At 37.0% G+C, this 14,522-nt stretch overlaps 1 protein-coding gene across 2 annotated transcripts in view; it reads right to left on the bottom strand.

Moving 5' to 3' along the window:
- The window catches only part of LOC127412340 (S1 RNA-binding domain-containing protein 1-like), a 74,590-nt gene extending 61,033 nt beyond the window's left edge, over positions 1-13,557 (bottom strand). Inside the window, exons 1-9 of one of the 2 annotated variants that reach the window (XM_051648609.1) lie at positions 13,507-13,557; positions 12,655-12,728; positions 11,952-12,240; positions 10,237-10,488; positions 9,802-9,968; positions 9,414-9,531; positions 9,174-9,312; positions 3,088-3,184; positions 2,724-2,886 (exon numbers count right to left, since the gene is read on the bottom strand). In XM_051648609.1, the coding sequence (XP_051504569.1) occupies positions 2,724-2,886; positions 3,088-3,184; positions 9,174-9,312; positions 9,414-9,531; positions 9,802-9,968; positions 10,237-10,488; positions 11,952-12,240; positions 12,655-12,725 (1,296 nt within the window). In that variant the 5' untranslated portion in view covers positions 12,726-12,728; positions 13,507-13,557. Of the gene's footprint in view, positions 1-2,723; positions 2,887-3,087; positions 3,185-9,173; positions 9,313-9,413; positions 9,532-9,801; positions 9,969-10,236; positions 10,489-11,951; positions 12,241-12,654; positions 12,729-13,475 lie in introns of both variants that reach the window. The other variant, XM_051648608.1, reaches the window with a different exon arrangement.
- Between the last annotated feature and the right edge of the window lie 965 nt (positions 13,558-14,522).

Here is a 14,522-nt window from a genome sequence, read left to right as displayed (position 1 = left end):
GCATGAGATGAGGGAAATGTCAAAGAAATATCAAACTTTTCGCCTTATCCTGTCTCACTTCCAACTTTTTATCACAGTTATACAGTATTTATTCAGTCATATTCACAATAATGCATACATTAAACCAGTCATTTTTAATCATGCTGTAAGAAAAATTATGAAGGCAGAACTTTGTATCAAAGACAACCTAGATAATTCTCTCCAGTACAATAATACTACATTGAGAGGAAACATAAGCATATCCTTCAAATATATGCAAGCATGATTTATGGATGCGACTTTGAGTCTCGAAACTGTTATCTGAGAATGTTGAATATAATAATAAAAATACAAATATTTTAAAATATCTTAAAATCCTTTAAAAACAGATGCATTTACCTGAGATGCGGCATATAAGATATTTAGCTTTCAGAGAACAGATCTTGAATATGAGTATATTTTGTCTTTACTGCACTCGCAGAAGTATAACCAAGTGAAAAAATACACTTATATACAAAATACACTTATATTTAAGATACATTCTCTTAAAGCAAGTCTAAATACCTTATATGTTGCCTCTCAAGTAAAGGTATCTTGTTTTAAGGATTGTTAGACCATTTTAAATGGAAAACAAGACAAAAACAATTGAAAACAATAGGATTTTTGGCAGTGAATATCTTTATTGAATTAAACTTAATAAAAAAATAAAAAAAAATTCCCTTTAATTCAGTGAATGTCATTTAGAGGTATTTTTAAAAGATGATTTTTTTCCTCTTTATTGTTAGTAAGCACGTTTAATACAACCTTTTAAGTTGGGGCACAAGCTGAATAATCGATTAAGAGCTATTGATTAATCGTTGCAATAATCGCTTGCAGTTGCAGCCCTCTACTAATGTAGATGGTTCGATCGCAAACACAACATTGTGCAAACAAATATACAAGTTCTGCCTAATTTGTACAAAAATCAATGTATACCCTCTGTTAAAGATGACGTTACAAAGAGCAACAAAACCTTTTACACCCTTATGATACAAACACGTGAACTCCACACATACACATAGGCACACGCTCACATCTGTCCTTAATACACTCTCACAACTGATGTGTTAAATTAAACAAGCAAGTACGTGTGTATACACATGCCTCCTGTCAAAATACATTCTACACTCTTCCTCTGCAAAGCCACGAAAAGGTTCATAGCCGGAGTGTGACAGCTCACAGGTCACGGCAAACTCAAATTAACACTCACTGACAATCCACGTCAGCAGATTAACAACGGGTAAACTGTATGCTTCATAGGAGATCTCTCCACCACTCATTCACTCACTCATTCCGCCTCTCGTTCTGTCTTTGTCTCTCTCCCTTGCCGCCCCCCCACCACTCCCAAGTTCTCACAAAGCCCATGAGCGGCTGTCATCACCAAGCAGTGTCTATCCATCCTAGCCTTTAATCCAGAGGCACGTGGATGGGGACGTGTCACATATGTTAAGAGGGAGAGATAGGGAATGACTGGAGGACAGGGAAAGGGGTGAGAGAGACAAATAGGGGAGAAAAGGATGACAAGGATGACAGAGTCACTGTGACATGTGGACCACAACCAACTTTGAGTAACCGGGCACCACGGAGTAAGAGAGAGGGGGAAGGGGACACCTCTGACACAAAGACATACAGTTAAACACCACTGACAGAAGAGCTTTGAAGAGTGGCATGAGGACTTGTTTATATGGTACAATGCTGTTGTTTTGTGTTGACTGGTGGTTTGTGTGTGTGTGTGTACATTATTATTTTCTGTCCTTTCTTAAATACCCATATGAGGCTGATTTTTCAAGTTTCTTCAAGTTTATAAAAAATAAATGCTTTTAAAAAAAAATTATTAATTTAGTTTTAATAGCTTCTTAAAAAGTAATTTAAAAAAAATCAGGAAACGTCTATTCACATGCACACTTAATCATTTTTATTACAAAGATTTGCCGTCCCCAATACTGTTGTCATTACCATCATGGCAAGCATTTGAGAGAACAACTGAGTTTTTCCCAAAAAGTTTATATTTGGTTATGTAAATGAGAAGTGACCTATGGCACATTTCTGATGGTGCAGTGGAGATTGACAGTATGAATATAAGAAAACTAATTCATTTTTACATTTGATCTGAGAGTAGTTTCATTAAGTGTCATTACCAAACCGGTCAGTATTCAAGAATTTTCATTCTTAAACAACTAATTTTTAAGTTAACTGGCTGCTAGAAAACTTGTTGTGTCAGCAAGTCTAAGGTTTATCCAACTTTTTCTTCAAAAAGTGAAAAATGTTATTACCATCACATTCAATATATAAAAATCCACACTACCTGAAGGTTGAATAAGGCCATGATCAGATCTTTTGTCCAGGAAATGTGATTTTGATTAGTGACCTAAAAGTGCACCTAACTGAAGAATGATCCATGGATGAAAGCAGCATAAAGGCCAAAAAATGACCAAATGGCAGGAAAATCCAAGACAAAGTTTGACAAAAATGTTCCATAAATCATAATAAATGCTATAAATTACAATATCCATAAATGTTGTCAACATATTTAAAATTTTCAAATTATTTCCAAAAGAATGAAACTCCTGAGAAAGCATTAATTATGCTGCATTATTTTGCAATCACTGTATAAGAGGAGGAAGATTAAAAAAATTAAAAGTAATTGATCTGTAAGCATCCTGTCTGCAGAGCTCGTAAGACAAAAGATAAACAGGTGACCAAACCTGATGGTGCTGAATACGCTGGATGTCACAGGTGAAGTCAGTGTACAGGCTGAACTTAGCAATGTCCTTTGGTTTACTCTTCTGATTCCCTTTCTCCTGCTGCTGTTCTTTAAGGGCTGTTTTAGACACTGACGAGTGAATGGTCACCGCACTCCTGTCGCACCTGAGAGAATACTCACATGTAGCGTCAATCACACACACACATACTCATAATTGTGACTGACAGATTAGATGCACAGGGTGATGCATATATATATAATGACAAGAAAGCCAGACAAAAGACAGACAGACAGAAAGATGATAATTAAGAGTGATTGGAGAGTAGGGAGAAACAGTGAAGTTGCTAAAATAATCAGTTGCTCACAGTGATTGGACATAGGTGATAGTCTCTTTGTCCTTAGCAATCATATCTGCCAGGATCTCCTGCACACCTGTGGCCACCTCCTCCAGAGTCGACAACCCTTTAAACATACAGTGAGCAAAACAGTAGGGCTGCATAATAATGGTGAAAATGATAATCCCGATTTAGCTCAAAATTTTAATCACGATTATTAATCACGATTATTCTGATATTTGAAAACTTTTTTTTTTTTTTTTTTATAACAGGACTGCACAATTTGAAAAATAAAACAAATAAACACTGTTGCCACTACTTAGATCTTGATTCTAATAGAACAAAAAAACAAGCTCTCATGTAAAACAAGTTGTTTGAACTGCAAACTAGTAAATTATTCCTTTTGACCAAAATTAAGGCATGTTTTGCCCATTCTTTACTGCTAATAGAAACAGTTACTCTGTAGGGTGTTAACACTTGCATCCCTTTTTAAGATCCATTCTTTAAATATTATTATTATTATTATTAATATTATTATATCCCAATACCCTACATGTACAGGCAAATAGTAATATATTTCTGTAATAACTGAGCTTGCAGAATTGCTTTAGACCTTATTCACACTAGCACCATCCTTGATTTTTAATGGGAATGACAACGAGGCTGTGAGGGATTGGTTTACAGTCTCTTCAATGGGCTGCAGTTTATAATAATAATTAATTAAGTTTTATAATTTTATTTATATCACACATTATACATTTGCACATATACAGTGAAATTCTTTTTTTCACATATCCCAGCTAAGCTGGGGTCAGAGTGCAGGGTCAGCCATGATACGGCGCCCCTGAAGCAGATAGGGTCAAGGGCCTTGCTCAAGGGCCCAACAGTGGCATCTTGGCGGTGCTGGGGCCTGAACCCCTGACCTTCTGATCAGTAACCCAGAGCCTTAACCGCTGAGCCACCACTGCCCCTGTTTAAAGCGTTTTTGGATCGTACCGCAGACAAAACCTTCATAAAATATCTGTCCAAGAATATTAAGTATACAAATAACTCCAGACAACATGAGTTGTGGAAAATCTGATGTGATCTAGGAGCTTTATACAGCTTTATACCGTGCATGCCATTGAAGAGATGGTAAATCTATCACTCACAGCCTCATTGTCATTCCCATTAAAAATCAAAGATGGCGCTAGCGTGAATAAGGTCTATACAGACTCGAGCTTTTATTTTGAAGGAAATCTAATTATTTGATCAAGCCTTGTATTTTGAATGAAGACAGTGTTGTTTCTGTGTGTTACCAGCAGAGGTGACAGTGTGGCGTTTTGTGCTCCTTCCATGCATGGTGAAATGCTCTCATCTCCTCCTCGCTCCACACAGCCCCGGTGCCATGGGGTTACTTTAGATTTGTTTACACACTTGTTATGGCCAAACGTATTTGGAATTAGGCAAATGTGCAACTGAAATGCGTAGCACTTCAAAATAACCTGATCAGCACAAGTTACCAACGCGCCCGAACCAAACTCAGAGCACAGCTATTCTGTATAAAACATACAGAATTTTAATTTCATGTGCATCCAGCACAGAGTGCCGTATCATCATTATCCTCATGTGCCACACATACGACACTTGTAAACATCTGCGGTGCTGTTCTGTATTTCAGCGCATGCTCGAAAGGGAAACAGCGATTGGTATGAAGGTAAAATAGTGCCAAAATTATAAGATTTGTAAAAGCGTAAATTAAGTTACAAGCGTGATAGAAAAATGTTCATGCACAGAGTAAGATTTCTGAAAGTGTAAATCAAATTGAAAGCATAAAAATAAATTGCATGCGCACAGAACGTTTTGTAAAGGTCTAAATCAAGTTGCAAGCTTAAGAAAAAATATTAGAAATACTTTAATGCTTTTCATAAGTGTAATTCATGTGCGATGCTGGAACGACACTGAGCCATATGAAGAAGCTGTCTGTCACGTTATTAAAACAATCAGGTCAGAGTAAACTGGTCAACGAAAACCTCATTTGATTGGTTACTAGAAACAGGTAGACCCGCCTTCTCCCTCGTGCTTGCAAAACACTTAAGTGAGAAATTCGTGGCAAAAGTGTGAGCGCAAAAAGGGAAGACGGAACAGTGTTTATCTGATTATTTCTGGAAAATATTTATGCCACAAACACAAGTCATTTACATGTTTGCAGTAGTTTATTTTACACATACAGACTGATTCTACACGGTCAATCCGTTTGCTGTTCATTACACCCTTTCTTTGCTTGCATATCGCTGATTGCAGGTTTGCAATGTTTTTGGCCATGTTTAGGTGCAAAATCAGTGCCAAAAGTGTAAGCGCGAAATACAAGTCAAAAGAATACACACCAAATTTACTTTACGTTAATACACAATTACAGATTCTCAAAACATGAATTACACTTGATGAAAAGCATGAAAGTATTTCTAATATTTTTTTTCTTAAGCTTGCAAATTGATTTACACCTTTACAAAACATTCTTTTCGCATGCAATTTATTTTTATGCTTGCAATTTGATTTACGCTTTCACAAATCTTAATCTGTTCATGCAAATACTTTAGGCACTATTTTACCTTCATAGATTGGTCAGTAGCGAATTTCTGAAGATAGCGTGATTGGTCTGGTGAGGTGAAAATGGACTAAGAAAGAGCTTGTGATTTGCTCTATCATCCGTAGACACAGCCTATAATGAAAATGAACAACAATTTGCAACTTTACCTGGCTGATAACTTCTGTTTGCTAACTCACTAAAATCGCAGACGATTTTGCTTAATTAACCGTGAGAGGCAGAAATTGTGATCGTGATTAAAATACGATTAATTGTGCAGCCCTACAAAACAGTGTCACATAACACCATTAAGTTATCAGTGGCCTTACCTAAACTTATTAAAACAGAACTTCTTCCTATAGAAAGAGTGTAATGTTTACTAATAGACAGACTTGTTTGTGATTTAACACCATGCCAGCTTCCATGGCTTTTTAAATGGTGAAACCAGAATAAAATGTAACAAAATGTATAAAATCCTATTTAAGGTTTTTAAAAAACAGATAGATAGATTAGAAATGTGTTATTTAGAATAATCAGACAGAGATGAGTATTGTATGACACACTGCTGACATACAGCAGTGACATGTCCTGTTAACTGGCCATTTGTTTCATCAGATATCAACACAGATAATACTGAAGTACTTTGCTGCCCTCTACTGACCAAATGTCTTTCATCATTCTAAACTCGGCAAAAAAAGAAACATCCCTTTTTCAGGACACTGTATTTTAAAGATAATTTTGTAAAAATCCAAATAACTTTAAAGATCTTTATTTTAAAGGGTTTAAACAATGTTTTCCATGCTTGTTCAATGAACCATAAACAATTAATGAACATGCACCTGTGGAACGGTCGTTTAGACACTAACAGCTTACAGACGGTTAGGCAATTAAGGTCACAGTTATGAAAACTTAGGACACTAAAACGACCTTTCTACTGACTCTGAAAAACACCAAAAGAAAGATGCCCAGGGTCCCTGCTCATCTGCGTGAACGTGCCTTAGGCATGCTGCATGGAGGCATGAGGACTGCAGATGGGGCCAGGGTAATAAATTGCAATGTCCGAGCTGTGAGACGCCTTAGACAGCGCTACAGGGAGACAAGAAGGACAGCTGATCGTCCTCGCAGTGGCAGACCAAGTGTAACAACACCTGCACAGAATCGGTACATCTGAATATCACACCTGCGGGACAGGTACAGCATGGCAACAACAACTGCCCGAGTTATACCAGGAACGCACAATACCTCCATCAGTGCTCAGACTGTCCACAGTAGGCTGAGAGAGGCTGGACTGAGGGCTTGTAGGCCTGTTGTAAGGCAGGTCCTTACCAGACATCACCGGCAACAACGTCACCTATGGGAACAAACCCACCTTCGCTGGACCAGACAGGACTGGCAAAAAGTGCTCTTCACTGATGAGTCACGGTTTTGTCTCACCAGGGGTGATGGTCGGATTCGCGTTTATCATCGAAGGAATGAGTGTTACACCGAGGCCTGTACTCTGGAGCGGGATCGATTTGGAGGTGGAGGGTCCGTCATGGTCTGGGGCGGTGTGTCACAGCATCATCTGACTGAGCTTGTTGTCACTGCAAGCAATCTCAACGCTGTGCGTTACAGGGAAGACATCCTCCTCCCTCATGTGGTACCCTTTCTGCAGGCTCATCCTGATATGACCCTCCAGCATGACAATGCCACCAGCCATACTGCTCGTTCTGTGTGTGATTTCCTGCAAGACAGGAATGTCAGTGTTCTGCCATGGCCAGCGAAGAGCCCGGATCTCAATCCCATTGAGCACGTCTGGGACCTGTTGGATCGGAGGGTGAGGGCTAGGGCCATTCCCCCCAGAAATGTCCGGGAACTTGCAAGTGCCTTGGTGGAAGAGTGGGGTAACATCTCACAGCAAGAACTGGCAAATCTGGTGCAGTCCATGAGGAGGAGATGCACTGCAGTACTTAATGCAGCTGGTGGCCACACCAGATACTGACTGTTACTTTTGATTTTGATCTTCACTTTGTTCATGGACACATTATTCCATTTCTGTTAGTCACATGTCTGTGAAACTTGTTCAGTTTATGTCTTAGTTGTTGAATCTTTTTATGTTCATACAAATAATTACACATGTTAAGTTTGCTGAAAATAAAAGCAGTTGAAATTGAGAGGACGTTTCTTTTTTTGCTGAGTTTATTTTTAAAAGACTAAGAAGGCAAAGATTTAAAAAAAATCCTAAAATGAAAACAATAAGAATAAAGAAATAAGCTGTTCACAGATAATGATGTTGGGACATTAATCACAGGTTTAAAAAGATTATTAAATGTTAAATTAATGCACATTCTAAGGGTGAGTATGACACCTTAAAGAACACTGAGATGTGGGACTAGGGGCCTCATATATAAAACTCTGCGTAGATTTCATCCTAAAAGTTAGATTTTAGCGTACGCACAAAAGTTTTCAGATTTATAAAAATGTACATACGCCAGAATCTGCACAAAGTTCACTTTATAAATCCCAGCTAGCGGAAGATTGTTTGTACATGCACATTATTTATTCCCCACCCTGTCTCCTCATTGAAATAACCATATACGGAGTGTACAACGCCTGTTTTTACTATGCGTAATCTCCTTTACATACAATTACCATATGCATATCACCATCCAGACATGTGACTACTGAGTTCAACGGTACGAGAAACTATGAACATTGGAGATAACACAGACTGTTAATGCCTCTGGTGCCCATAAGTTAGATGCTGGTGCTAAAAATAATTTCTTAATCAGTGTCTTGTTTTAGAGTAAAATATCTAAACATCTTTTAAACAACCCATGAAACATTATTTTTTTTAAATAATAACTTGTTTTCAGAGAACATATCACTGGACAATTTTTTTTATTGTTGCAAGCATAAATCTATGCAATTTTGCTTCTCAGATTTTTTCTTTTTTTTTATTATTGTTTTAAGGGTGATTTATAGAGAAGTTAACATTTTTAAACTGGAAACAAAAAGATTATTAAATGATGTGTGCAATGTTAAACTATTGTCTGACATCATTGGATTACTTAAACAGCTTTTTAAAGACAAAATATGCAAACTTTTGTTTTGTATTTGACTGGCTGTGCATCCACTACCAATATTTCCTTATTACAGCTTATATTTGAATGCCTTTTCAATTAGTTACATAAAATTAATACAGCCTAATATTAACTGGATAACTATTCATTTTGATTCAAGTGCTTAACTACATTTTTATTCTAAATGCTGTTTTTAATGAAGATGCATCCATTTGTAATCAGTCAGTTCATTTCATTACTTGTCCAGCTGGAGTCGCCAATTCACACAAAGCAGTAAAAGAGTGCGTACAGCAAGGGGTACATTTTCAGGTCAAGTTTACTTTTATAAATCCCATCGTGAGCTTGAGAAGTGGCGTATGCAACATTTATACAGGAGGCCCCTGGTGTATGAGTGCCAGCTTATAAATAATTTACATTATAACAGGCTGTTTGCTGCAGGTCCAATGAAAGTAACCTATTCTCAATGCATGCAGTGATTTGTGTAATACCCTTTGTGTTGGGCTGGATTCTGGAGTGCAAGTCCAGGGTCTGTGGTGCCTGAAGTAGAGCCAGTGCAACAGGTTCCAGTCCTAGCTCCTTAGCTCGCCGGGCCTTGGACAACTTACTGCCCTTTTTATAGGGTGCATACTGAAGATAAAAAAATAAGCGTAAGCCATTCACCCAGTGTAAAACTCACCAAACAGACACAGTTTTACAGTAATATGCAGAGAAACTTGTTCTGTTCTCACCACATGGTCTATTTCATCTGCTGTTGTGCAGTTCTTCAGAGCCATTTCCAGCTCTAAAGTAAGAACTCCCTCCTTCTTTAGTGTTTGAGCAACAGTCCTGCTCTTCTTTGCCACTGACCTAAGACACACATATAATTCACACATTTCTGTTATTTCAGTGTTGATTCGGCCATGCTTTCTCATCAGAAAAAAAAATGAAATGCTAGTGTCTATTTAACTGTCAAGTTAAGTGGAGAAAATGTCACATTTAGCTGAATTAATGAGACATAATTACAATAACAATTCATTCCTATTATGGGGGTCTTGAAAATCTCTGCTGCCATCTTCAGGTCACACTTGGTTTCAGCAACCTAATCAAGGAACTGAAGGTGTCCTTCCTGTGTCTTACCGTAGCTCTTCCAGAGTGAGCTGCACGTCTCGAACAGCATCTGCATCCATATGGTTGATCATATCCTTTCTATAGCGCACCATGAAGGGAATAGTGTTCTCCTCCTGGAAGAGTTGTGTGATGTTCACACACACCCACTGCTCCACACCCGTCTTTTTAGCAAGAACCTAAACATGAGAGAATACATATCTACTGACACTCCACATAATTGCTACATATTTCAAATAAATGAGCACAAGATATTACAAAGCAACTGAGAATTTTTTTAAAGAATTTTTATTTGGATGCTTTAACTTGTTTTTAAGGTGTCATGCTAAACTTGTTATATTGTGTTCATGAAAAATGTTCTGATGTCTGTGGTTCACAAGTTAAGATAAAACCGTATTAAGAGTTCTAGTAATGTTTTTAAGGAGCATTTTCCAAGTAATAACCCACCTGAATGGGATCCCAATTCATCTGCATGTCCTCCACACAGGGATTTCCTGATTTTAACTTTATTGGTCTTCCCTGAGGGGCATTTGTGGTTCTCTGCTTCTTCTGAGCAGGTTCATCGAAAGTGAAGCTGTCCTCTGGTTCTTCTTTTTTTACTTTGGAAAGATGTTGGCTTGATGATGGCCCCTCATCAGGCATATCTCTAAGCATAGCTGCATTATTACTAAACTCTCTGCTCAAGTTGATGGATAACCTCTAAAACAAAGAAACAGGTTGGAAAGCAGTTAGTGGTTTAAGTGGTGTTCATGAGGGTAAAATAAATTGTATCAACTTTTCTGACCTTCAGTTTACAGACTTAAGTGAAGATAGATGCCATATTTATTAGGTATTTATTTAGCAAATGCTTTAACCCAAAGTGACTAACAATACACTTACATATATGAACAATCCCCACAGTGCAAAGTGTCTAGATCAAGGGCACAATGGTGATGGATTAGGTATCGCACCAGCAACCTTCCAGCTGTCAGTAGTGGTTGGTCAACCAATAAGGTTTTTTTAAATAGCCAATGCTGATACTGATATTTAGAGTGCAGAGTGGTCGATGGCCAAATGGGTTAGAAAATCAGATGTGACCCAGGACCATAAGACATTTTAACCTCCTGAGACCCCGCATCCACATGCGTGGACATTATGTTTTGGCTTCGCTATAGGCTATGCATAATTTAATTTCATTTAAACTGACTGATCTCAGTTCAGGAGACTCTCGGCTATCATTAAAGGGTTAAACTTTCGATGCACCGAGTCATGTGACAAAACAACATGGCGCCGATCTCAGCTGAGTTTTTTTGGGAGACACAGCAACAAAACTACATCTGGTGAGAAACTTGATAACGTTTTTACATTAAAACATGTTTGAGTAAAAAGATTAGAAAAAGATCAAAAGATCTCTAGTTTCATCAAGCCATTTCACACTGCCATTTTTTTTAATTTTAGTAATTTATCACGAAACGGCACGCTGTTAAACACGATGACCACGTACGTGGATTATAGGCTCATTTTCATTAAAATATCCCATATTCACAATGCATTATCACGTTGAGAATAAATGGATGCATCCAAAAGCTGAAACATTTTGCTTTTAGAGGCTGTATACAGAGTTAGGATGAAAATAAGGTGCATTTCAAACTGTTATGAGAACTGTGCAGACAGACAGCACACTGGAGGTTAAGTCATTCCCTAATTAGGGAGAAGTTTTTTTGTGGTTACATGACTGCACAAGTTGTCGGCTTATAAAGCATAATCTTGTAAGAACGTGCAATTTTTAGGAAAACTATTTGGTGCAAATATATATATATACTGTATATATCTTTTTTTATGTTTCTTAGGGGCTACTAGTTACAAATAAGGGGAATGTAAAATGCACACGGCAGTCACGCTTGTGTCTCAGGAGGTTAACCTATTGAATGGACTGAACTTCTATACCTCACAGCTTTGTTTTCATTTGTATCAAATTAAATATGGTGTCTACCTTGATAAAGATCTATGGAGAGTTACACTTCATTGATGTAGGTACTTAATGTGTAAAGAACAGAAAAATATTTGGCCTAACTTGCTGCTGAATGAATTAAAAATTGAATAATGTTGAGCAAGTCTGATAAACTGTAGTTAGCCTTGTACACACTAAAAAAAACATAGCACAAGCATTAATGATGACTTACCTCCTCTTTAACTGTCACATGCTGCTGTGAGTCGGGTTTCGGTTTACTTGCTGCAGCCTCAATTTGTTGCTCTGTAGTGGGCTTCTTCTTCCCTTTAGGAACACGTACAGCTCTCAGCTTCCTCTCAGCTTTAGGTTTTGGCTCTTTGGGTTTGGCCACCCTCTTGGTGACTTGTTTCTTTTCAGCCATTTCATCTTTTCCCTTCTGGCGTCTTCCTTTCGGTTTGCCTTCATTTAAATTTGGTAACCATTCCTCTGGCTCTGCACTGTCATCTTTTTGATCGCCTGTCCTGTTATAAAGTACCACTTTAATTTCATCCAGCATACAGGTGGAATAAGAGTAATAGAAGGCCCTATACAATATTTCTACATCATTTAACAAAACAGTTAGAGTAAACATTTGAAGATGTATGTGTTCTTGATCAATTAATTAAAGCTAAATAGGTATCGCCCACGTGCAAACATTATGGAGTGGTAATGCATATTCCAGAGAAGGCCTCCAAACACTGTAATAAAGCTGTGGTTAAAGAGCAACAGGACACCAGTAAAATTCATCTAAGAGTTTATATGTTTTCAACAGTTAACCTGCTGCCAGAAATCTTATTGTTCTCCATAATGTTACTTCATACTTACTACAATCTTATGCTTCAAACATAATATAAACACAGTGCTGCTAGATTGTGCAAGTCAAATTAAAAACTCACGTGTCATCGGATTCATCATCTGTTGTTGGCTCTTTATACACCTTTGCTGTTCTTGTTCTTCGAAGCATCATTATCTGCAGAATAACAAATCAAATACAAAAACTCTTTAAAAGTATTCAGCTGCAATTTCATCTATTGCTCTGACTGAGCACATTCAGCTGCAAAGCCTCTTTATGGAAATGCAGTTGTGCTTGTAATTGATTAAAAAAAAAAATCAGAAAAGAATGATATGTAGTGTAACAGCATTGTCTACATGTTTATTAGGTGTGATGCAACTAACACATCTATTCTCCTACTTAAAAGCAATATCTAAAACAATCACATTTAAGTTGAAAGTGTGACATCAGACATGTAACAACTGTACTGTGTTCTAATGGTAAATTATATTAAATGTGAACTTGTTTTGAATGTTTGTTTTTTGCTTTTTTCTTCAATCACACAAAAGGCCTGGAGTTGAATGTCTCTTCAACCAAATAATGTTATTAAATCAAAATTGCTATCCAGCTGGTGGACGACGCTTATATCATCACCAGCTTTCTTCTACCAAAACCTAACCGCGTTAGCGGTCAAGTTTATAAACATCTTGCTGCACAATACTCAACATGTTTAACACTGATATGTCAAGAGATTATATGTTATGGGGGGAAATGTACAAAAGTCTTCGCAGTGTCCTTTACAAACTCATTTTGAATTTGGCGCGCGAGCGCGTACGTGCAATTTGTCTGAGCTATTGATGTTATAACAAAGGAATAGCGATTAAACCAGAGCTGTTCAGCCTCAGAAAACGACCATAGAAATGTTCAAACAAATTAAAAACTTACAATGTTCTTCTGATAGATATCAAACCATTACCCATTTAATGACACGACTGAATAAATGTTTGTTTCCTTATTCAGCGACGTCACCAGCAGGAAGTGACGTACTTAAGACCAATATCAAATTAGGCCTACTTCAACAAATAACTTCAACAATGATATTCTCTATTTTCTGATCAGTATTCTTTTCAAGATAACACCGCACATTTTATATTTTATTTATCCTTTAGTTTTAAGGTTTGACGACTAGCCATGTGACTGCTGGGTGACCTTCCAAAACATGTGCAGTTTATTCATTTATATATAAAATGCACGTGTTTACTATACGCTCTGAATCACCTTAACTGAATTAATGAATGGAAGATATTTTTTAGATATCTATCCAAATGTGCACTCCAGCAAATAATAATAATTGTATTAAGTAAATTGCACAAATATATCAGTAAATTATGTACACTTATTATACAAAATGCTGTACATATATTTGGATTAGCCTACTTTAAAGTTAAAGTTGTTTTGCAATAACTGTAAGATACCTTAGATTGAAGGGCAATGTTATAAATTATATACAGGGTTGGGGCGTAACGAAATACATGTAACGGGATTACGTATTTAAAATACAAAATATACTGTATTCCACTACAGTTACAATTTAAATCATTGGTAATCAGAATACAGTTACATTCATAAAGTATTTTGATTACTGAAGAGATTACTTTGCATTTTATTGTCATTTGTTTCATTTGATATTTAGTCCCTTCAGATGGAAAACATTTATACATATAAATGATGCGATCCAAAGTGCATTTGAACAGCGGTGAAACACTTTCTTATGATGTGTTACATTCATACGAGCAGACAGAGAAGTAAGTCTGAAGTAAGTTTGGAGAAGAAGAAATAGAAATAAACCTTGTGTAAATTGACAGCTTTACGCTAAGCTAAAATGCTATTTCTAGCCATTTTACATGCACGTTACCAGGCACGAACATATTTTTTTATCAAGAAAATTCACGTTGGATCATAATTTCCTTTGATATTAGGGCAAAAATCTTA

The sequence above is a fragment of the Myxocyprinus asiaticus genome, chromosome 21, assembly GCF_019703515.2.
Source record: "Myxocyprinus asiaticus isolate MX2 ecotype Aquarium Trade chromosome 21, UBuf_Myxa_2, whole genome shotgun sequence".
Classification (NCBI taxonomy): Eukaryota; Metazoa; Chordata; class Actinopteri; order Cypriniformes; family Catostomidae; genus Myxocyprinus; species Myxocyprinus asiaticus.
The sequence above is the reverse complement of the archived record's forward strand: the minus strand, read 5'-3'. Positions and strand labels throughout refer to the sequence as shown.